The 25,657-nt window shown below is 44.3% G+C and overlaps 1 protein-coding gene across 5 annotated transcripts in view; it reads left to right on the top strand.

Annotated features, from left to right (window-relative positions):
- The window catches only part of KLHL29 (kelch like family member 29), a 598,373-nt gene that overhangs the window by 550,637 nt on the left and 22,079 nt on the right, over positions 1 to 25,657 (top strand). For 4 of the 5 annotated variants that reach the window (XM_075923421.1, XM_075923423.1, XM_075923422.1 and 1 more), the window contains 2 exons: positions 1,160 to 1,340; positions 13,555 to 13,748. In XM_075923421.1, coding sequence (XP_075779536.1) covers positions 1,160 to 1,340; positions 13,555 to 13,748 — 375 coding nt within the window. The other variant, XM_075923424.1, reaches the window with a different exon arrangement.

Raw genomic sequence — 25,657 nt, 5'->3', positions numbered from 1 at the left:
TTGCTACTGGTGTTTCGTCCCTCCGTGGAGGTCTTTGTGCAATGCTGTCCATTTTATTAACTTAGGGTTTTTTTAGGAATCCTGTTAAGAATCCACATTGCAAACTGTGTAATAATAGCTAGGGTTGTGCAGAAACCCAAATTCGCCAGAGTTTTAGATCTCTTTCCTGTGAGCCTGGTGAATCTACACCAGTTTATGGTATTGAGTGGAAAACGTGTACAATTCAGGAGTCTTACATATATTACTGAGTATTCTGCTTTGCTCAGAAGTGAAACACAACGCAAAAATAAAATAAAAGCCCCTGGAACAGCTGTGTTCTACAGGACGTGCAATGAAATATCCTTTGGTCAAGCATTACTGAGGAAGAAGTATGTTTTTGTCATTAAGACATAAAACTGAGATTCTGGGTTCTGCTCCTGGCTCAACCACTGACGGCTTGGGTGGTCTTGGATAAATTACTTTGCCTTCTATACCTCAGTTCTCTATTCTGCAAAAACAAGAATAATAATACTTACATGATCTATGGGGTTATGGAAAGGGAAATGCTATGAGATCTTGAGTTAGAAAGAGCTACAGAAATATCCAGTGTTTGTATACTGTTTGATCATTTTAAACTCTTTGGCAGTGCCTAACACTGACTCTCCACTGTAATAGAAAACCAAACTAAACATGGACACAATGCCTGGAAATTACGAATTAAACCTTAAAATCCCCTAATTCTGCTTTATATGTTGTTTCTCTTCTTTGTCTCCTAACTGAAGTAAGCATTCTGGATTCAGAGTGGACAGTGTCTGGCAAGCCAGTCAGTCTCTGCCACATGCCACCTTCTTACAAGTGCGTGGTAGTTTAATACATTGGAAGTTATTTATGGATGTTGGATGGGTATATTCCTTTATGCACATGCCCTTCTTAGTCTGATATCTTGATTTCCTCATGTCATCTTAAAAAAAAAAAAAACCTTTGAGACGCATGAATAAATGACACAGATCTGCATCATAGGAACAGATGCTCACTATTGAGGGTGATTTATTTTAATTAGTCGAATGCCATTTGAAAAGCTTTTACTTGGTAGCTGGCTTTGATTGCAGCATCCAGTATGTTGCGTGCATCCAAATTCTCAGTTAATTCTCTCCTTTTCTTACCCATACCTTTTTGGCAGGTGGCATGGAATCTGGTGTCACGCTCTCTGATGTCTGGTGTTACATGTCCTTACTTGATAATTGGAACCTCGTTTCCCGAATGACGGTTCCAAGGTGTCGGCATAACAGCCTAGTGTATGATGGGAAAATTTATACCATTGGCGGCGTTGGTGTGGCGGGCAATGTTGATCATGTGGAAAGGTAAGATTCCCCTCCCCAGGAAGTTATTTGATATGATATGTAAAAGTTGACGCAGATGAGCCCCAAAATTTAGATTTCGTCAAAACAAGCATTTACAGAAGCTAAGAAAAATAGAAATGTTTAACCTTTTTAAAAAAGTTCCAGTGGAAAAATGTGTATTAAAAGAAATACATAGCAGCTCATTGTGACATTTTATGCAAATTATGCCATGAGTTAATAAACTTTGTCTTTAAAATATTGTGTGACTTTAGTGCTGGTGAAAGGCTTCAGACTGAGACTTTTGGGCATGAAGTTTTCTATTTAACTCCAGAGCAGCTGTTCTGGCAGAGTACCTCAGCTGTGATCTGGATAAAGCTTATTTTATCTTATGGGTCTACCCTGTTCTTTGCCTCCTCTTTGAATCTGCCAATTGGTGCAAAGTATAGTGGTGAGCTTGTGATGTGGGAACTGGAATTGAAACATTTCAAATTCATCTCTTAGAGGCACCCATAAGGTGGGAAAACTTCGATTCATATTGAGATGCACTGAATAGAGAGCATAGTGGGAACCAGAATTTTCATTTGACTTTTGCATGCTTGACTCCATAAACTTACAGTTCTTTTAAAGTTGTTTTCTTTATGTAATTATATATAAAATATAAATATTTCATATAAAAACTATTATTAAGATTTAAAAGTAAAGCATACAAAAGTTAGGAAATCCTAGGATTAAGGTCGCCTGTAAAATTTTAATTTGTCCTTGGGTATATGCATTATTATTAAATCTATGGGTATGTCTACACTGCATTCCTCTTTCGAGAGAGGAATGCAAATGCAGAGGAACGAAATTGCAAATTTCAAAAAAAGAAACGCTGTCTAGGCGCGGTTATTTCGAAAGAAAACCCTTCTTTCAAAATTACTCTTAAGCCTCATTTTATAAGGAGTAAGGGTAATTTCGAAAGAAGGGTTTTCTTTCGAAATAACTGCATCTAGACAGTGTTTCTTTTTTCGAAATAGGGTATTTCGAAATAGCGCCCGGATGCGATTATCCAAATGAAGCGCGGGAAATTCTGATCCACACTTCATTTGCAATTTCACTCCACTGCATTTGTATTCCTCTCTCGAAAGAGGAATGCAGTGTAGGCATATGTGAATAACTGTTTTTTCAATATACTGGTGTAATCCATACACCTTCTTAGTGTGTTGTACAGTTCCATCTAGTGGCACTGAGATCACTTATAAAGAGAATAATGAGTCTGCTCTACAACCTTTGCTTTTAGTTCATACAGTAGAGACTCATGCAGTAAGCTCCAAAGGTCCTAGGTTCGAATCCACCTGTCAGTGTTACACTGGCAGGTCTGAAAAAAAGTCTGCTACAATTTTTTAATGCAGGCAAAACAACATATTTTTCTCTAGTTGCATTCTCAAAAAAGGCTGAAACATTTTGTCTAGAATTTTCCTCATGCACAAAAAATAATCAGCACTTAGTAGATAGCCAGCATAGAAAAATTCAGCCCAAATGTTTAATATCTGGTAACACTGAAGCTGAAAAAAGGGTCTTCGTATAGGAAATGTCAGACAGCCTTAATAACAGGTGATGCTATCAGCAGCCCTTCCTATAAGGTTATAATAAGAAATGCCTGTGTAACCTTAAATCTATCTTTTTGTGCTGTAGGATCACGCTGCAATCACATGACCACCTACTGTTTTTCTCAGCATGGGTCAGGAGCTAGGTTCAAAGCCAGTTCCTTCAGTTCAGGGGTTAGCAATAAAAAAATGGCAGCGCATAGGGTTAGTCCCTGGCGGGCCACTGCCACTATGTTTACCTGTGCTTCAGCAGGTATCGGAGAATCACAGCTCTGGTTGGCTGTGAATTGCCGTTCGCGGCCAATGCGAGTGGCAGGAAGCATCATGGACCGAGACGCCACTTCCTGCCACTTGCATACCCGTGAATGACAATTCGTGGCCAACCAGGGCTATGATCCTCCGATACCTGTGGAGGTGCAGGTAAACATGGAGGTGGGGGCCTACCAGAGACTTACCCTGTGGACTGGATCCAGCCTGTGGGCCGGAATTTGCCCACCCCTGTTTCAACTCCACATTAGAATTTTTTTTTGAGCATGAGCTAATGATTAAATAGGACCGGAAGAATGCTGTTGCCCTCTATGTTGACCAACATTTAGAGACACCCTTTGTAGTTGGTTATACTGCCATTTGTGAAATGTACCACAATCCCTATCTCTACAGCAGAACAAATATTAGTGACAGACACACCGTAGCTGAGTAGGTATTCATTCTGAAAGGCACCTTGGCAAAGTCTTGGTACTATTATCCTAAAGCAGTGTTTTTCAAAGTGGTCTGCGAAACCACTTAGAGAAACCTGTTAACTGGCTGTGCCAGTTTGTGTACTTACTGGAACCCTGGGCCACGGAGCCTCTCCACTCCTAATGGCTCTTTTTTTCCCATTTGCAGCCAAGGGGAACCGCAGAAAGCAGTGGCCTAGGCCACACCCTTGGCTGCAAACGGTGAAACGGAGCCAAGAGGAGCCGCAAGGGTCAGTGGCTGTCGCAGTAAGTAAGTAAACAAACGGGCGCGGAGAGTTAACAGGTTTCTCAAAGTGGTTTCACAGCCACTATGAGAAACACTGTCCTAAAGACTTGAGTTCTGGTTTTAGTTTCGCCAAGGGTAGCCTTGTACAACCTCTCGGGAAAATGGGAGAATCATATTTGTTTGCCGGGATTTCCTGGCTTCTAGCCCAGTGTATCTTTCCCTGGGCAAAAAGGGATGTGAATGCTATGGAGCTTGGTCTCAGTCTTCACATTTTAACATTGTACCTGAGATGCGACACGCGTAACAGAGCTGCCAACTGCATGAGTGCCATCCGAGGCGTGTGACACTTTGCGTGTCTGCGAGTAAACCTTTCCGTGCAGTGTTTGCAATCCCATCACTGAAGAGGTGAAATGGACTATGAACAAAAATGAAAACTGACCTTGTTGACTGTCTCAGCGAATGCGAGAACACAGGATGTAAACAAGCAGCATAAATAGTGAAGAGTAAATGGATTCTGCTAGCATTGTGCACGCTATACACTCCAGTTAATGATAAGTGGGCCCTGTGGGACTAGACCTCTTTGATGGGTTTACAAAATTTCTTCGGATTCCCAAACCTCTTCTACAGTAATTTAAAATCATGCTTTTTTCAGAAAGGAAGTATAGGGTTGTTGGTTTTTTTAAGAAATCCTCTTTTAGATAAAAGGGGAATGACACCATGCAAACTGGTGTCTTTTGTGTACTAATAGACTCTATTTAGTTTTGATTAGACTGTGTCCTTTTTGCCCACAATCTGTTTCTTTCTCTGCTCTAATTCCCATGTTCTCTCTTAACAGACCATCATCATCAACAACATCAACCAAAGAACAGTTTGTACTATCAAAACCATTGACAGTGCAGGATGAGAATTAGGCAAAAGCAGTCCGTCCTCAGATTCCCGGGCCCTCAAGATCAGCCCCCATATCCCAAAATAAGTCATGTCTCTTGTGATTTTTATCACATGTCTCAACATATTAAGTATTTTTCTTAATTCCCCAGAATCCTGAACTTACCTTTTAAAGGGGAGGAGCACATGTCATAGCTCTGTTGAATTTCCAGCCCTTGTGTTTGTGGAGAAAAGCTTGAAAATATGAACCCTAATGCCTCAGAAGTAAGATCTCAAATGTATTTTTTATTCTCGAGATTTTAAGGCACTTCTCAGGTTTGGAACTCTTCAGGTTGGCAGCATTGCAACAGTGTCTTTAACCTAACACTATGTGGTGCCTGCACATTGTGATATCACAGAGACACACACGTTTTGATGAACGATTTTGTGGCTCAGCCTCGAACAACCCAATAAGCCTTAAAATGAACATGCTAGAATGTTTACCGTTTTAAAAAGCAAGCCCAGCATAGGCCTGCTATCCATATTTGTCCAGGAGAATAGAAGGTTTTCTCTGTATCATTTCAATGCGTTCTGCTTCTGCATGCATAGGAAGCCCTTGTGATGGGGATTTGTTAAACTCCTAATTGTAATTAATCTGCTATTATCGATAATGGTGGCTTATAAGAAACAACAGTAGAACAGAGTGCATGCCTTGACTGTGTCTCCCTTTAGGGTTATGCTGGGAGATCAGACATTTTAAAAATTAAAGTAAAGAAGAGGGATTAAAGCATGTGTAAGTTTCATTGCTTAAATCATTAGAGAGAGAGAGAGAGTGATGCATTTGGTTTCATTATAAAAGTGAGGCGAGAAAAAGTTCACCTTAAAAACTGCAGTCCACAGATTGACATTATTCATACTGAAACATCCCCCCAATTGCCCCAACATCCTAATTTTAGCAGGTACTCAGGAAATTGAAGGCAGATGGAATAATTGTTCCAAGTCTTATGAGCAATGAGGCATTTTGAATTTGGGTCATCTCTTTCAGGAGACTCATTAATGTTCAGAATGATGTTAATTTAATTGCTCAATTTTCTGATGTCACATGCACAATTAAAACCCAACTTGGAATTTCTCAGTTTAGTGTGTATGAGAGAAAGAAAGAGAGAGAGAGATTACATTTTCCACTACAGTGTGGATTGTACATTTCTCTTTGAATGGGCCACGGTTGCTTTTGGTGGGACATAGAAATATAGTCTCACAGAAGACAGGATACCATCTATGCCTTTTGATCATTTGTCACCCAGAGGAGATAGTATTACATATAAGACACTACATTACAAGAATGCTGAAGTGGTAAAACCATGCACTCAAAAGTTAGGAAGGGCCAGAATGAAGATTGTGCAATTTTTAGTCAGCCTTTTGTGAGTGTACATTATACCATTATGATCTGGGTGAAACCTTCTTATGGGCTGAGGTAAAACCTCGTTTAAGCTGATGCCTGAATGAATCCTCCATTTAAGATAATTGTAAGAGATAGTTAAAGAGGCCATATCTAAAAAAGCCTAATAGAGTCTGTGCAGAAAATAGCACCATGGTTCAGCTGGGAATTATGACGTACACAATAAAAAGGAGGAAACAGACAAGACTCCAAGAGGAAAATAAAGCAAGAAAGCCAAGTAGTAAACTGTGCCTGTGAACACAATATGACCCTGGAAAAGTAGAGCGAGAGCTTTTGGATCTGGTGTTGGCTAAAAGGCTTGGGGGCCTACCAACAAAGAAACTTCTCTTTTTGCTCTTGATTCTCTCAACATTCAGAGGCAGGATTTTATACACTCTTGGTAAACAAATAAAACTCTGGTTTAAAAGGGACAACAATACATCTTTTCATTACATGAGCAAATACTATTTTTTTCCACAGAGGATCATAACTATTTATGCTGATTTTTATGGAAATATAAAAGGCACCTCTCAGATACTTGGGTGACCTCTTCCCTGTGTCAAATTTCAAGTTCCTTCTCCAAAGAAGGCTGTAGAGAAGTTCAGTAAAATGGTTCTAAAATAACCTCTTATTTTCCTTAATCTCACTCTGAGAAGCAGCTGAACTCTTCTTACTGAAATTTTCAGAAAATTACAGTTTGAGGTAAACATCCAGCATGGAAAAAATTGCATTCCAAATGGTGAAAGCTTGGCAAAGTTGTAATCAGCTGAAATCAGGGTCTTATGGAAAGTGTCAGACACTCTTAACTACAGTTGTTGCTACCTGCACTGTGTAAAATTCATGTATGGAAGTTACATAGGGACGGTCATTTGCTAAATGTCTTTTGTGCTATCTAGAAAGCATAATGCAGTTAGGAGTAGTTTTCTTTGGACAACACAGGGTGACTTATAGAATCATTCCTTTGTTCTAATAAACCTTTAGGTTTATCTAGAACTGACTATTTTAATTTATATGGGCACACTGAAAACAGTTTAAAAATTAAATATAAAAATAATCTGTAATTGCCTCTTTACCCACTGTTTCCAAGCCTACTGTTAACAAAATTACGTATAGAACTTTGTCCAAGAATAGTTCATTCAAATCCTCAGAACAGTCAGAAGGAAATGAAAAAGGCAAAACCATTACTATGATTTTAAACATCATGTGAGCCATCTGGAGTGCAGATCAATACTACACAATGAAGCTTTATTTTGCATAGCACCCTTCCTGAAAATTGTATTCCAAAGTTAAATAATGTATAAGATAGAAAAGGGTTGGTGGTCTATAAACTACTGATAATGATAGCATAAAGCAGTCAGTCATTCTGTTTAACTTTAGAAGCTTTAGAAGGAGAGAAATTAAGAGGCTGAGGAAAAGGGGGGAGATATTTTTTTCAGTTGAGGTATGAAAAGAGATGGAGGCAGACAGCTGTTTGAAAGGACAGAATTGCAGAGCAAAAGCCTGTCTTGCCATTAATGCTGAGATTATGGGGGAAAGGACGGGAAAGAAAGCATATGCTAAATGAGATGAGTGAGATGAAAGAAAGATCAGTCCTACAAGGGAAAGCAGGAGAACGTAGGTCTAATCCCTTGTCGGGGCTGAGGCCAGTAGACCCAGTGGGTCTGGGTATGTCCATTGTAAGAGAATGGTATGCACAGGCATGGAAATGGGCAAGAAGGAGCTAACACTGGCATAGCAGAGCGCCAAAAGTTACTGCGACCATTCTTGCAGAGAGAAGCCTCTGGGTGGCTGGGATTCAGATTCCATTAAGTCTTAATTTGCTACTGTAAATAGCAGAGTCAAATGAGAGCTTTGAGTCAAGGAAAGAGTTCAAGATGGATATTATTTCGATTAATTCTCTTGGCTGTAAGCAATTGAATAGAGTGGAGTCGTTAGAGGTGTCAGAAGATACTCACCATGATTGTAAAAGTGGCAGTTAAAGGTGCAGCTAACAAGAATGAAAAGAAGAAAGTAAACAGAAAAGAGCAGAAAGCCAAGTGATAAAACGGTTGTTATTCTTGTGTGGATAAGAAAGTTGCATGGGTTTAGCTTTATTCTGTTTTTAAACCAATTTAGTTAATCTGGTTCAAATCCCTGTGTGGACACTGAGAGTTAATGGAAGCTATACCAGAACGATCTGGTGTTTGGAAAACATCTCACAAAGAGACTTAAGCAGCTAAAACTACTTAGCTTATCCAAGGTAAAGAGGTGATGCGATTATGTTCCACAAGTGTCCCTGCTACCTGAATAACAGATATTTGACAGTAGACCGTTCTTTTATCTAGCCGAAAAAGGCATGATATTGAATGGATGCATGCAGAAGCTAGAGATATTGAAACTAGAGAAGTAAGACATGTATTTTTACAGTAAGGATAATTAACCAGGGGAGGAATTACTTAACAAAGTGGTGGATTCTCTATCACTTGAAGCCTTTAAATCCAGAACATGTATCTTTCTGAAGATGTGCTGAAATAATAGTATAAGCACAAGTTATGGGTCAGAATGTTGGCCAGTAAGAAAGAGTATACATCTACTGCATGCTGCTGAAATGAGAATACTCAGGTGGACAGCAGGACGGGAAAGACAAGAGGTTACTCAGTGAAATGTTATGAGCCAAGTTGCAGGTGGCCCCCGTCACAGAACAGCTGAGGGAGTATTCCCAGAGATGTCTGGGTCATAATGGGCCACTTTACTTTGAATGGTCCCTTAGGACTTGTGCTAATTCCTTATGCTAAATAATCTGTAACATTCTTGAGTATCTGAGGAAGGTTTTCAAGACCTGAAGATTTCTCTGTTCATTGAAAGCTTTTCAAAAATATACCTGACCTCTTGTCTCTTTAATATTATGGGTCAACACTGCTAAAACAATACTGCATAGAACAATGGCTGTGTCATGTGAGAAGATGAGATGTGGGATATGTTATCCATATGTGGGATAGGTTGGCTTAAGAATACGAAAACTAGTAGTCACTTGACAAAGACTAGCAGCAGGGCTTAGATAAAGAAGGAAATGAAGAGGGAGCAATCACTGTGCATATCTCTCTTTCATTGATAAAGGGAGCTGACCTTAAGAGCTTCAGGGTTTTGGTTCTCTTTGGAGCAGTGTTCCTGAGAGTTGTCAATGTCCTTATAACTGAGCCCTCCCAGAGCTGAGCTTGTTTAGTATTTGTGTTGCACTGCTGTGAGGTTGTTGCCCCAACTCTGAGCCTTGAGTGGAGGAGACCAGAGCTTCTGGCCCAGCAGGATGGGGTGGTGGGATGCCCTAGAGGGCAGGTAGGTGAGTTCAGGGCATGACCAGCACATTAGGTCACAGTCTCAAGGGGATTGAACCCACTACAGGTTGTTGTCAACTTGGAAGATACAGGAATGTTTACAGATGATGCACAAGACCTGTTGACACTGATTATCAGGACAAGATGAAGGCAAAGAAGAAAAAGAGGATTAATTAGTTGTTTTCATTATAAAAACAGGGATGGCAGCAGATCAGTTACCAATACGAGAACTACTGGGGGAGAATCGGTAATTAAATGTATCCCGCCCACAGTGTATCAAACTATTTTTGTTACTATTTTTGTCCATCTCTATTTTGGGATAAAATTAATCTTGCCATGAATAGGACTGCAGAAAGGGATCTGGGATCACAAGCTAAATATGAGTCAGTGGGGTAACTGTTGCAAAAAAAGCAAACATCTTTCTGGAATGGCTGAATGGATGGATTAGCAAGAGAGTGGTAAGCAAAACACAAGAAGTAATTCTTCCATTCTACTCCACATCATGTCCAGTTCTGGGTGCCACATTTCATGTGGTCTCATTGGAGGGAGTCCAGAGAAGAGCAACAGAAAAAAGTAAAGGTCAAGACAACATGACCTCTGAGAGAAGATTGAAAATAATTAGGTTTACTGAGCAAGAACATGTACAAGTACATAAAAGATTGTTACACGGAGAATTTTCTTAACCTTGTCAGTCCCCGTAATACATGAGGTTCGAGGGGATGCCGGAAAGGATGAGACCACAACTGGAGGTTTCAAAAAGCACAAACTGATTTTACTTTGATGACGCCAGACAATCATCAGAACAAAAATTAAACAGATTGCCAGACAACACAAAACAATTCCCTGAGGCTTTTCTAAATCACAATAATTCCCAATAACTGCCCAGGGGTTAGGAACAGTTGAATTAACACTGGTATTGTCCATGGGGCTGATTATTTACACAACTTTATACCAGGAAACAGTAAAAACCCTAAACCACAACTATTTATAAACTAACTTAGTAACTTTTTAACCACTGCCACTTGACAAGCAATAAGGACAACTAAGAAATCAATTAGGATAGGGATGATGGCGGGGGGGGGGGGGGTTATACCAGTTCTGGAGACAGCAGGAACACAAGTACCGGTCGCATGCTCTCAAACTGTCTCCACTCGGGTCGACCAACTCGGAGTACACTCAGTAAGACTCAAGAGCGGGGGGTGCAAGGTGTCTGGGTGATCAGGCCAGGCGTTCACTCGATGCGAATCCCCAGTGAGAGAGGGGCTGCCTGCCTGTTTTATTGCCTGTGAACTTATCACCCCATAGGTTGGTTTTTGCTGCAGTGGGTGCAGTAGCAGGCCTGAGCACAAGTCAGCCCATTGGCTGATCTTTCACTGCAATGGGTGGAGCGAGCAGGGGAAGATTATTAATTTACATGCCCCTATATGGAAAACACTCCACCTCACAGACAGAGCCCCCTATGCCAGCCTTAGAGGTATTACAGGCTATGGCTCCCTGCGACGGGCAGCCATTGTTGTAGTGCTGACTCGGACAAACCTCTGAAGATAGGACAAGAAGCAGTGAGCGTAAACTGCACCAAAGGCAGTTTAGGCTGGATGTTAGGAAGAACTTCCTGTCAGGATGGTTAAGCACTGGAATAAATTGCCAACACAGGTTATGGAATCTCTGTCATTGGAGGTTTTTTACAGCAGGTAAAAGAAACACCTGTCATGCATGGTCTAGAGCAGGAGTGGGGAACCTACAACCTATGGGCTGCTTCCAGCCCCAAGCTTAATTTGATCTGGCCTGCGACAAGTCTCTGCACCATGGACCAAAAGTCCAAAGCTTCAACACACACACCCCTGTCACGGAGCTTTAGTGTGATGCATGAGGAATTAAGCATGTGTCAGATAGTAGGGGGCTGGGTTTTTTTGTTTGTTTTTTGCTTCCCAATTTGGGAATACTAGGAGCAGGTGAGTAGTGAGGTGGGTTTTTTTCTTTTTTGCTTTTCACTTGGGAGCAGGTGAGTAGTGAGGTTTTTTTATTTTGTTTTTGTTTGTTTGTTTTTTATTTTTAGCTTGCTTGCTTCCTTGACTAATGTTAGCTTGACTAATTTTTCTCTGGGTCAGTGACTGCGGACCAAAAAAGGTTCCCTACTCTGGTCTAGGCAATACTTTGTCCTGCCGTGAATACAGAACACTCAACTAAATGACCTCTCAAGATCCCTTCTAGCCTTATGATTACATCAAATATGAGTTCAATGTGTAATTATAAGTTTTTAAGTGAGGCTTTTAGTAGGAAAATGCAGAGTTGGTACCTTATTTTTGTCATGAAATGTTTAACATTAAATATAATACCGGACTGTGCCCCCACTATATGTTTCTGCCTCCATATTATTTGATATTTTTTCTCTTTCTTCTCCTAATGATTTGGGGAGGGGGGGTTCTGTTACTTTAAATTCTTTTAAAAAAGAGTTTAGAGGTAGTGAAAACCTTTGGAAAGAGCACTTCCCAGTACTCATTATTATATGGAAATTCCCTCATTTTAGTTGAATAAAATGTACCTCCATTTTGGTTTTTCATTTGTATTAATTAATTGCGATCACTTATTTTTTATTGGAATGTTACGAATGCAAAAAATCAGTTCCTGTCAGTACCTTATTTTATTCTCCTTGTAATCTTGCCTGTTATCCACAGTGTGGTTCCACATTTGGACAGTATGGATATTTCTATGTCTGGGAGCAGGCCTCCCATCTTGGATCCACAGATTTGTGTGGATTGGTTTTGCATTAGCATGTTAAAAATAGAAGTAGACTGTGCTCTGATGTTCCAGCTCAGGCTGGAACTAGGGATTTCAAACCCACCTTGTCACTGCAACCTGAGAGTTCAGGCTGCTGCACCAGTTGCAGTGTCCGCACGATTTCCAGATTTCCACCCAGTTGGGTTTAGCACACTAACGCAAGCCAATACAAGTCTGCGGGCTTAGGCTGGGAAGCTCATTCCCTGAAGTTGTGTAAACATCCCCTGGCAGACTGAAACATGGGTCACAAAGAAGGAATATCACTAGGAACGAAGATGTCAGTTTCAGAAAGAGCTTCAGAAGACTAGGAATTTAAGAGTAGTTGTCTATTGAACATACCCAAAGCTCTATGGGTGTCATTAAATGTTCCGAGTTACTACCATTTAGGCAACTACCATTTGACTAAATGTGCCGTTACATGGAAATATTGCACCATGTTGTTTTCTACTGTCTGCAAAGCTCATTTTACCAGAGCTATTTGGATCACTGCCACATTATTTTAAAAAATAGATGTCTGATCTTGTGACTTTGTCTAAAATGAATCTTAATCCGTTGTTTATTAACTGCATATCCTTATGGTCAATGGCTTAATTAAATCAGATACTGATGACCTTAAAACTAATTTAGTGCTCTATTGCATATTCTTTTCAGTTGTGCTACATGTTAAAAATGGATACAATGAGGAAATCTTATTCCAGAAGCAAAATCCCCATTAACATTTGCAATATCCTGCAATGAAGTGTAGTAGCAGCTTGCTACATACAGTGACAATTAAATGTAGGCAATTTACACATGCACAAAATGTGCATTAATAGCTAGTTAACTAGAGTAAAAAGAGCTATCATGTTGCATTATGTTTGATGATGAGATGAGCTTCACAAGCTAAACAATTTAAGTATATTAACAATTCCTGGCCTATGGTTGCTATTGGATATCATCACACTGATTAGCAAGAATAATCTTACTGTATTTCAATTAATAGAAATTAATTAGTGGAAGTCATCTTGACAAAGGTGTCCTGAATTTCTTTAGCCCAAGCTATAATTAGGCTGGAGAGGCTTATGAAGTAAATAGATCTGATTTTCTCTGTGCCTTTATCGTTATCTTCTTTAAAGGATAGAAAGAATCATTAATTGCATAATCTACCAAACTAGTTAGATTGCTTTGGTGTTAGAAGATATGTTTGCAGGTCTCTTTTATCTGTCTGTCTAGCTGCCTGTCTCTCAATCTGTCAGGCATTTACAGCACATCCATCACTGTATTATCTGGACTTACTACTATTGGTTTTGCTTTAGGTATGACACAATCACCAATCAGTGGGAGACAATAGCTCCTCTGCCAAAAGCTGTGCATTCTGCGGCTGCCACTGTGTGCGGTGGCAAGATTTACGTGTTTGGTGGGGTTAATGAAGCTGGTCGAGCAGCTGGAGTCCTGCAGTCATATGTCCCTCAGACTAATGCATGGAGTTTTATAGAGTCTCCAATGATCGGTAAGTGATCAGCACTTCACAATTTAAAAAAGAAATAAATGTGATGATGTAAGTGCCTGTGCCAAAACTAAGTAAATCAAAGGGGCTGAATGTAAATATGCCTTCAGTAAAAGGCTGGTGAAAGGTGTTTCTAATGGGAATGTTGGGTGGAATTGACAGCAGTATGTAATACAGGCAGTCCCCGACTTACACGGGTCCGACTTATGTCGGATCCGCAGTTACGAACGGGGCTGCCCTGGAGTACACAGACTGCGGGACCTCGCGGTCCTGCCGCCCGAGTACTCTGGGGCTTTCTCTGCGTCTCCCTGGTCTGCGGCTTTGCAAAGCCGCGGGGGGGGGGGCTCGGGCAGCGAGGCAGCCCAGGCGCACCTGGACTGCTCCACTGCCGGCTTCCCCGAGGCTTTGCAAAGCCGCGGGGGGGGGGGGGGGCTCGGGCAGCAGGGCACCCCAGGCGCGCCTGGGCTGCTCCGCTGCCGGCTTCCCCGAGGCTTTGCAAAGCCGCGGGGGAAGCCGGCAGCGGGACAGCCCAGACGCCCCGCGGGTGTCCCGCAGCCGGCGTCCTCAGAGGCTTTGCTCCCCGTCTCCCTGGTCTGCAGGTCTCCAGTAGACCAGGGAGACGGGGAGCAAAGCCGCGGAGGACCCAGGCGGCGGGACCGCGTTGCGTCTCGGTCCGCCGCCCGTGTCTTCCTGGTCTGCTGGGGTGGGGGGGGGCGCAGCTAGTACGCCCCGCCCTCCCCCCCAGCAGACTAGGATTTTCTCCGGACGCCTGTGGCAGAGCAGCTGGGGTGCTGCTGGTTGGTCCCGCAGCGCCGCTCTGGACGCTACTGGACCAACCCAGCAGCACCCCAGCTGCTCTGGTCCTGATTCAGCCGCTGCTGGTCAGTTTCAGCAGCGGCTGAATCAGGACGCCTGGGGCAGAGCAGATGGGGTGCTGCTGGAGCGGCACTACTGGAGCAACCCAACAGCACCCCATCTGCTCTGCCCCAGGGGTCCTGATTTAGCCGCTGCTGAAACTGACCAGCGCTGACTACAGGAAGCCCGAGGCAGAGTTGCTCTGCCCCGGGCTTCCTGGAATCAGCTGCTGATCAGTTTCAGCAGCAGCTGACTTGGGGACGCTTGGGGTTCTTAAGTTGATTCTGTATGTAAGTCAGAACTGGCGGTCAGTTTCAGCAGCGGCTGAATCTGGACGCCAGTTCCGACTTACATACAGATTCAACTTAAGAACAAACCTACAGTCCCTATCTTGTACGTAACCCGGGGACTGCCTGTATATTATTCAGGAGATGCATTGGTCTGGATCCTGCACCCAAAGCAAAGGACATCATTAACACCTCTGCTTATTTAGCTAGAAGAGGTGGGTTCAAGGTAGCACAGAAAGGAAAGCAACACGTGTATGGATACCCTCTATGTTATCCAGTGCATTAAAAGTTTGTTTGACGTCAACATCATACCTAAAACAATGCCTTAAGCAATGCCAGTCATTTAATGAGTTGTTATTGCTGTTGTTGAAATTCCTCTCATCCTATAGGAAGTGAAGGTCCTTTTTGCAGGAACTCATAGATGTTGTTCAGTGGAATTCCCCCTGCAGCATAGGAAATCTACAAGGCAGGTGGTCTATGACGATCCAGCACTGGTTTTATTAGTTATGTTTCAGAGCCCAGGAGAGTGTCACATGCTTTATGGAACAAGTAGAAAGACAAGAAAAGTAAAATTTCCAAATTTCCTAACGGCTAGATCCTTTAAATTTGTGCATAGTCACTGGAGCAGGGACTTAGGTGCCAAGCAATTTGGGTGTCAGGACTTTGACAGCTTTGTGCATACCCCCCGGCAGAAATTAAGGCTCCTGGGGACATTCCCAATGGAAAGATAGGTGCCTGCAGTGTCAGATGGCAGCCAAGGAGGGGTTTTGAAGATCTAAAAGTTACACCTAGGCACCTAAAATGGCATTTAAGCACTTAAATCCCTTTATACAGCTAGCCCTAAGTGACTTAGAAGCCTACTGGTTTGTGTGTGCTGCAGCTGGAAGGTATAATTTCCAGCTCAGACATATATCATTGACCATGCTAACATGCCAAAAATGGAGTGTAGTTGTGGGAGGGGATGGGCTAGTCACCCTGGGTATAATCCCATCTGAGAGCCAATCTATGTATTAGAATAGCTAATCCTGCCTCTGTGACTACACTTCTCTTTATTTGCACCCTCGCTCCATCAGAGCTAGCACAGGTATATCTGTGAAGGCTGGAAAATTGCACCTCCCGCTCCAATGTAGACAGACCCTACGATCCACTCTCAAAAGTGCCATAGGCACATAGGTGTGTAAATAACACTGACTTTCAGAGGGGGTTAGGTGCCTAAGGCTCAGATCCTCCAACATACTCAGGCATCTAGCTCCCATTGAAATCAATACCTTAGACACCTAACTCTCAGGCCCCAAAACACCTTTGGGGAGCCAGGCCTAAATTGCTTCTGACCAGGCCCACTGATGGGGGGGCAAAGCAGGCACTTGCCATGGGTCCCAGCCATTAAAAAAAGGCCCCAGAGCTCGCTGCCACTGTAGCAGCAGTGGCCACTAGAGCCCCAGGCCCCTTTGAACTGCAGTCGGGAGCACCAGAACACAGCTCTGAGTGTCTTTGAGGGCTGGGGGGGGGCCGGCTAAGGGCCGACTGCACTCCGCCCTGCCCCTTCTGCCCTCATCCCCACCACTTCCAGGGGCGCAGAGCAATCTCCCACCACCGCCTTGCCCTTGGGCCCACGGTGGTTGTTGGCCCTGCTGCTGCTAACCGTGGGACTCCTTTGAAAATCCAAACCAAGGGGCCTTGCGTAAAGAGTTGAAGCTCAGTGCTTGGACAGGATACAACTGTAGGATGCGGCATTACAAAGACATGGTTATTCGGGTTCGGCCTGAGTACGTATGGCTGTCTAAAATAACCTACTTTTCCCCTTTCTCTATAGCAATGTATTCTTCTTATTCACATTAAGAATCATAATTTATTCCATTCCTTCTTCAAGTATCATGGAAGAAGCAAGTTTAGAGCAGGCCTGCCAATTGTGGGGACAAGGGGGAAGTTGCCCCAGGACCTGACAATTCGAAAGGGTCCTGGGCTCCTGGCTGCTGCCGCTACCTCAAGAGCAGCCGCAGCCGGAGCCCGGGCCCTTTACATTGCTGCTGGAGCACCACACCACACACTCCGGGTGGCTCTGAAGACTGCCTGGGGGGTGGAGTGGCTGGCACAGTGCACTCTGGGGCTGCTCCAGCCCCACCCCTTCCACCTCAGACCCTGTCCCATCTGGGAGTGCAGAGCTGCTCCCCTCCCACCTTAGCCAGAGGCCAGAGGCCCCTTGGTCTTAGGGAGTCAGTTTTCACCTATAAAATCTGTGTTTATTGCTTCCCTTGTGGTTCCAGCATCGCTCTTTTCCTTTTCCCTGCCTGCTCTTTGTGTCCAGTCTAACGTGACATAACTTGCATATGATGTAGCATGAAGCGCCCAGCAGGTGGGCATCAACCGCCAGCAATCATGTTTATGTATTACAGCAATGCGAACAAACCCATTTCCTGGCTTTTTGCATCCCACCGACACAACGGCTGCTGTTCGTATAACCGGCTGAGTGACATTATGAGGTTTCTCTGTGCTCAGAGCATACTGCCAAAAATGAATGTATTATGCAGAAAAGTATTCTTTTTCCTTACTGAAATAGTACAAGTGCCACAGGAGCTGAGAATTCATTCCCTGGACTCATTATATTGTCTAGCAGGTGTCAAGGCCATGCGTGCTTGGAAAAATCATCCAAAAATATCCCAAGATGGGTACATCATACATTTTCAAATAAATTGTTTTATTTCCTAACCAAAAAAAAAAAAAAATCAAAAGCCTCGATGGGGTGGTGGATGCTATTTGTGCTTCTTTTGAAGAAAATACAAGTAGTGGGTTTCACAATACTCTGAAAGTGCAACATGCTCTGATTTTTATTGAGAAATAAATACTACCTATTTGTTTGCAAATTTATACAGTCATTTAACACGGTCACTGAAAAAAAAACTCTCTAGGGTCTGGGAGGGAGATGGGGTGCAGGAGTGAATTTTGACCTGGGGAAGGGGTGTAGCCTGGGGGTGCAGAGTCTGGGAGGGAATTGTGACCTGGGGCAGTGTGCAAAGGATTTGGGTGGGCAAGGAGTTGGGAAGTGGGAGGGGCTAGGGTGCAAGAGGCAGGAGCTGAGGTACCGGAGACAGGCTCTGGCTGAGAGTCACTTATCTTAGGTGGCTCCTGCCCAGCAGCCCAATAGGATCCCTGAGGCAGGCTCCCTCCTGCAGCACCCCCAGCCACACGGGTTCCCTCCATGTGCCGCTCAGGACTGTGCGTCCCTGGGTGGGGTGAGAGACGTTACACATGCTCCCCTACCCCCAGGCCAATCGTTACAGTTGGGAGCGAAGCCTGAGGGTGGGGGAGAGCATGAACTTTTTTGCCCCTGCCCCTGCCAGGGACACATTGTGTGTAGAGGGAAGTCCCTTGCCTCTTCACTCCCTGCCAAGGCGGGCTGCGGGCCAGATCAAATGGCGTGGCAGGCTGAATCTGGCCTGCTGGCCATATCGTGCCCACCCCTGATCTATAATTTCAATTTGTGACTGACTGTCTCTCAAGAGGATCTCTGGTAGACAGGGCAATACTGTGCACCCTTTAGCCTCAGAAAGGGCAGACAGACTGGAGGCTTTAGCTTATAGGCCAAAGCTGTGCTTGGCATCCTTTTCTCCCATGGTGGGTATCACTGCTTTCTGGAATATGCTGAGACAGAGCATGGTAAATAGCCATTTAGATACTAAGGAAAGATCTGAGGCCAGGTCTCTGAGGCCTTTATCTCTGCTTCATAGGAATGTCTGAGAGAATCAGCCGGCTAATTATCCGCCCAGCCTGAGTGTTCAGTGAACTGACTGAACACTCAAGCTGTAATGAACACTTTGAAGGCAATATTAACCATGTTTGCACATTTCCACTTCATAATTCCAGGGCTGATTTTGACTTGTCTCATGTAAAGGAGTCACAAATTCCTGTGATCTTCTTTCAGAAATTCAGAATCAGAAAAAGTAGAGAGGAGAAGATCAGACACCATAGTCCATCCTTCTGGATGTTCCAGACAGCATATAGTCTAGTGCTTCATCCAGCTTAGTTTTAAATGTGGAAAGCAATCGGTCTTGCACCACTTCCCTGAGAAACCATGCTAAAAATAGATCTCCGAATTGTTTCCCAGGGTTAAACCTACATTTAGGTTTAACATTTAGGAGTCCCTCTAGGGTTGGTTCTGGGTCCAGTTTTGTTCAGTGTCTTTATTAGTGACCTGGATGAGGGGATGGATTATACCTTCAGCAAGCACGTGGATCATACTAAGTGAGGGGGAGAGGTAGATTCATTGGAGGGTAGCAATAGGGTCAAGAGTAACCTAGTCAATTGGAGAATTGAGTCAAAAGAAATCTGATAAGGTTTACGAGTCCTGCAGTTGGGATGGGAGAATCCCAAGCACTGCTACAGGCTGGGGACTGACTGGCTAAGCAGCAGTTCCGCAGAAAAGGACCTGGGGATTACAGTGGATAAGAAGCTGGATATGACTCAACAGTGTGCCCTTGTAGCCAAGAAGGCTAATGGCATATTGGGGAGCATTAGTAGAAACATTGCCAGCAGATCTAGGGAAGTAATTATTCCCCTTTATTTGGCACTGGTGAGGCCACATCTGGAGTATTGCATCCAATTCTGGGCCCCTCATGACAGAAAGCATTGGAGAGAGTTCAATGGAGGGCAATAAAAAGTATTAGGGGGCTGGAGCACATGACTTGCGAGGAGAGGCTGAGGGATTTGGGTTTAATTTTCTAACCAAATCCTTTCTCTTCTCTTCTAACTACAGAAGAGAAGAGTGAGGGGGGATTTGATAGCAGCCTTCAACTACCTGAAGGGGGGTTCCGAATAGGATGGAGAGAGGCTGTTCTCAGTGGTGACAGATGACATAATGAGGAGCAACAGTCTCAAGTTATAGTGGGGGAGGTCTAGGTTGCATATGAGGAAAAACTATTTCACTAGGAGGGTGATGAAGCACTAGAATGGGTTACCTAAGGAGGTGGTGAAATTGCCATCCATAGAGGTTTTTAAGTCCCAGCTTGACAAAGTCCTGGCTTGGATGATTTACTTGGGGTTGATCCTGCTTTGTGCAGGGGTCTGGACTCAATGACCTCCTGAAATTTCTTCGAACCCTAGGATTCTAGGATTTTCTTTTTCTTCATTTCACCTAGCTATAATCCACGTGTACCACTCTAAATAATTCCTCTCCCTCCTGAGGGTATGTCTACACTACCCTCCTAGTTCGAACTAGGAGGGTAATGTATGCATACCGCACTTGCTAATGAAGCCCGGGATTTGAATTTCCCGGGCTTCATTAGCATAAGCGGGGAGCCGCCATTTTTAAATCCCCGCTGCTTCGAACCCCGTGTAGCGCGGCTACACGGGGCTCGAACTAGGTAGTTCGGACTAGGGTGCCTATTCCGAACTACCGGTACTCCTCGTTTCACGAGGAGTAACGGTAGTTCGGAATAGGACCCTAGTCCGAACTACCTAGTTCGAGCCCCGTGTAGCCGCGCTACACGGGGTTCGAAGCAGCGGGGATTTAAAAATGGCGGCTCCCCGCTTATGCTAATGAAGCCCGGGAAATTCAAATCCCGGGCTTCATTAGCAAGTGCGGTATGCATACATTACCCCGCTAGTTCGAACTAGCGGGGTAGTGTAGACATACCCTTGATGTTTATACTTTCAAGATTTATTAGGGTCTCTGTTTACCAAAGCTGATAATATTCCAGCTCTTCTAGTTTTCTTCACAGGTCAGTCCTTCCAGCCTCATGGTTGGTTTTGTTGCTGTCTTCTTTATCTCCATCCAGTCCATGAGTATTTTCTTGGTTAGTGTGGTGCCTAGAACTGAACAAACTATTGCCATTGAAGGCAAGAGACTTTGGGGCCTTTTGATAAGGATTCATTTAAGTGCTTCTGGCTCTTGTCCCTCTGAAATTACAGATCATCATGACTTAGTACAGGCAGTCCCCGGGTTACATGGATCCGACTTACATCGGATCCCTACTTACAAACGGGGTGAGGCAACCCCACACTAGCTGCTTCCCCCCAGCAGACCAGGGAGACGCGAAGCTAGCGCCCCCCCCAGCAGACCAGGGAGACGTGGAGTGGCTTTTCTCAGCAGACACGTCATCTTGAGAATAAAGGACTGAGGGAAGTGAGATGTGGGAGAATAAAACTGAGCTCTGGAGAAATGTTTGGCTAGAGTTTCCCCCACAATATGTACCAGTTCCAACTTACATACAAATTCAACTTAAGAACAAACCTACAGTCCCTATCTTGTACGTAACCCGGGGACTGCCTGTATATAGTAAGCTGAAGTCATGTATTACAGAGAGCAAATATCAGTGAGCTATTTGGTTTAGATGACCATGGAGTGTGTATTTCTTACCTCTGGGTGTAGGCTCAGAGTCACTTATTTTAGGAGGCTCCTGCCCAGTAGCCCAATAGGGTCCCTGAGGCAGGCTCCCTCCTGCAGCACCCCCAGCCACATGGGTTCCCTCCATGTGCTGCTCACCCCTCCTCTTTAGATTTTCTACACTGTCACCACTAGTACATTCTCCACTGACCTGAAGTGGGGTGTGTGCTTGGTCAGCACCTGATATTAGGGATGTTACATTTAGTTTAATCAACTAATCAACTAGTGGCTCTGCCTTTTAAATGTATTAAGAGCCAGCAGGCTCCCAGCTCGCACCCAGTCCCCAAGACCCTCCTGCCTCCCCTGCCCCCCAGCGAGACGGTGCTGGGGAGAACCAGCTTTTAAGCCAGCTTCCCTCAGCACCAGCTCCTGATTGCCCCTTTGCTGCCTATATCAGAAGCAGCAGGCGGGGGGAGGGGGAAGAGCAACTAGTCGAGGGACTAGTCGACTATCTAAAAAGCTTTTGCTTATCAGATAGTCGACTAGTGGACTAGTCGCTTACATCCCTGCCTGGTAGGATACTCATTTTCATTTTCTCCTTCCCTCCTGATCCCACAGGGACATTGGCTTCAAGGAGCTGCAGCAGCTCCTTGCCAAATGTCTGAGATCTGAGAACTGGCTGCTAATTACAATACTTGCAGTTCAGACTCACAGGCTATGTTAGGAATCAGACTGCTGAGGGATGTCATCTTATCCCATTCCTGTATGCTGATTTGCTACCCAGGTTGTGAGTTTTTCTGCCTTACAGGGAGAGGTGGCGACCCACAGTTTTAAAAGCAGATTTGGTTTCCATTAACTAGTTTTTCAGTCTATGTGATATATTCGCCTCATGAGGAATTCAGTGGACTATTCAGTGGTAATAATAGCTGGAGTCAGGCATGCTAGTGGCATGCCAACATTTTTTTGAAAATAATATTTTGACTGGTGTGATTTAAATAGATGCTTCCACTACAGTTCATTTCCACCCTTCATTTTAATACCATGTGAGGGCTGTAACCACTGTTGGATTGGGATGCAATGTAAGAGCTCCAGCAGTTGCTCAGAGTGCAGAAGGGCATTTTAGAATTCGGTCTTATGGAATGAATAGTTTATGAATGGGTACTGTAGCCATAAGCCACAAAAGAGGGAATGGATTGTTACTTGGAGGTATTTGTCTCAGGTAGGCTATTTTTTCAACCACCCAAGAAGTGCCCCAGCCTAGTGAGTCCCTATAAGTACAAACCACATCCTGGAATGGCTTATCGATTATACTTCCTTCCTGTCCCCTCCCCTTTATTTTTTTTAAGAGCAACAATCGCAGTGAATGGAGGTAGGCAGTGAGTTTTTCGACTTTGAAAAATAGTTTTTAGCACAATGATAGGGGGAAATGCTAAAGTAGGGGATTTTCCTCTATCATTTTAATTTGTTTCTTACTTTATGCTTGCATTTAAATCTCAAATAACGCTCTGTTCCAAGAACTATACATGGAGTACAGGCAGTCCCCGACTTACGCGGATCCGACTTATGTCGGATCCGCACTTACGAACGGGGCTTTCTCGCCCCGGAGCTCGCAGGCAGCAGTCCCGCCACCTTGACCTCCGGGGCAAGAAAAGCTGCTCCCGGTGCCCCTGGTCTGCTGGAGACGGTCCCCAGCAGACCAGGGACACCGGGAGCAAAGCCGCAGCCGCAGCAGGGTCCCACGCCTCTGAGGCTTTGCCAGAGCAAAGCCTCAGAGGCGCGGCACCCCGCTGCCACTGCGGCTTTGCTCCCTGTGTCCCTGGTCTGCTGGGGGGGGCGCAGCTAGTGTGCCCCCCCCCAGCAGACCAGGCTTTTGTTGTGGACCCTGGGGCAGAGCAGCTGGGGCGCTGCTGGTTGGTCCCGCAGCGCCGCTCTGGGCACTACTGGACCAACCCAGCAGCACCCCAGCTGCTCTGCCCCAGGCGTCCTGATTCAGCCGCTGCTGGTCAGTTTCAGCAGCGGCTGAATCAGGACGCCTGGGGCAGAGCAGCTGGGGTGCTGCTGGGTTGGTTCAGTAGCGCCGAGGAGCGGCGCTACTGGAGCAACCCAGCAGCACCCCAGCTGCTCTGCCCCAGGCGTCCCCAAGTCAGCCGCTGCTGAAACTGACCAGCGCTGACTACAGGAAGCCCGAGGCAGAGTTGCTCTGCCCGAGGCAGAGTTGCTCTGCCCCGGGCTTCCTGGAATCAGCCGCTGATCAGTTTCAGCAGCAGCTGACTTGGGGACACTTGTGGTTCTTAAGTTGAATCTGTATGTAAGTCAGAACTGGCGGTCAGTTTCAGCAGCGGCTGAATCTGGACGCCAGTTCCGACTTACATACAGATTCAACTTAAGAACAAACCTACAGTCCCTATCTTGTACGTAACCCGGGGACTGCCAGTACTGCACAGTTTCCAGTTTATATTTTATGACAGGAAGTGGATTGAAGGGTCTAGATGTCCTCACACTGCTGCTGAAAGGGTTTTTGGTGGGAAGGACAACTCTTCTCTCTTTCAGCCCCTTCTAGGGTGACCATATATCCCAAAGGCTGGGGCTGGGGCTGGAATTCGTCCTGCCTCCCCTTCTCCTGCCCTGCCAGCAGAGCCCTCCCTATCTCCCTTGCGTGGGTCGGCGTTGCTGCTCCTCCCGGACATGTTTCCTTGGACTCCAGTTTTTTGATAAAAGCATGCATTTCTCCTGTTTGCTCATGCCAACTTGATCCGTGTGGCAAGAGCAAATGGGGAAAATGCCGACTTTTGCCAAGCACGTTAGGAAGGGTGGGACAGGGCTTAATAAACGGACTGTCATGGCCAAAATAGGATATTGTCACCATCATTTCTTCCTTTTTTTTTTTTTTTTTTTTTTTGTCCCTGCTCATTTTCCCTTCCCCACTAGCCATTTAATAGAGAGTGCTTTGCTTTTGTTCCTCAGTAATGTGGTCCGAGCTGTCTGTTCATGGGAGCTCACAGACACGTCATCATCAAAGTTGTCCAGTAAAAACAGACTTTAGGGCAATTAGCAGTTGGTTTCATCATTAACCTGGTAGCAAGTGACTTTCAAAGGGGGGTGGGCATGGAGCATGTGGAGTGTCTGAATAAGAGTATCCAAGCTTGAAGAGGAAAACTGAGAAAGGAAGGGGAAGTGATGTGTGATGTGAGACCTAAGGATGGGTATTGGTCGTCCACCTGAAGGAAACTGGAAAACCACATTGGGTTCTCACACCATGACACCTAGGAGGGTATTTTGAGGGGGAAATTTTGATCTTAGAAATAAGTCAGTGGCAGCTGGGAGAGCTTACAGCAACCACAGTAAAACAAAATCCCTGTGGGGTATAATATACAGTCCTTACCAGAGACCCAAGAGCTTATTTGCTATGAAATTATCCCTCTGAAGCCATAGCAGAAATTTAGCCCCCTCCAGTTTACTTTGTACTTAAAGTAGGGTTAACGTTGAAAACAATAAACAATTATGAATCGGTGAAATACTGAAAATAGTGATAGGAATCAAACTTGATTCACTCTAACAAAAGAATGAGAACCAATCTGCTTATTTAAAAAGAGAAAAATATCACTACTTAAGTAATCAAGAGTTTCCCTCTTTTTTGCTATTAAATAGAAATATGAAGCCAGCCATTCAGGCTCCTGAGAAGTTATTACTTCTGCCTTAGAGAAGCCCAAAATATTTTCCTGGGAGATTTGGGAGTTTGTAATTCTGAGATTCTGAGCTCTCTTTTTTGGGCTCTATATAGCCTCTTAGCAGAATGTTAGACAGAGAGACCTCTCTCTCTCATACTCTCTCTCATAACCCTTTCTGCTATGTTTTAATGGCTTAGTGGAGTTGAGCTGATACTTATCCTGTCTTCTAAGTGAATTCATTTTTTCCCAGCTTTTCATTACATGATTTTTTTTAAAATCATAAAGATAGATGACAGTTTCCTAAAGGTACATTTGTGTTTTTCAGTGTGCTGATAGATACTTGGTTAGCAGCAGCCTCCTTGTCTTTTCCAGTAACTTGCTTTAGCTATTTTAATACTTTCTGCAGTTGGGATGCTTTACTAAACAGCACACACAGAGACAGGCATGCAATGACCCCTGGAGGCTGAAACCTAAAAAATCTGGGCATATACTGTAGCCCAACTTTCTGCAGGAATCTTTCCTGCTAAAATTTGGGCAGCAGCATGCATCACATCATCGCTACTTATTTCCAGTGTAGTCTTTGCAAGGAAACTAACTTGTGCACTGTTCATGACAAGGGCTTAAGCATGTGCTTAACTTTAATCATGCATGCAAATTATATTGAAATAAAAAAGGCCACAAAGTAAATCTACTGAAAAGTTAGGAAATTACGATTAAAGTTTGATAATGCTGTCACCTGTGCATATGCCTTATGATGTAGACTTTAAATATATCCTCACATAT

This window comes from Pelodiscus sinensis, chromosome 3 (assembly GCF_049634645.1).
Source record: "Pelodiscus sinensis isolate JC-2024 chromosome 3, ASM4963464v1, whole genome shotgun sequence".
Classification (NCBI taxonomy): Eukaryota; Metazoa; Chordata; order Testudines; family Trionychidae; genus Pelodiscus; species Pelodiscus sinensis.
Note: the sequence above shows the minus strand (reverse complement) of the source record. Positions and strands in the feature narration are given on the sequence as shown.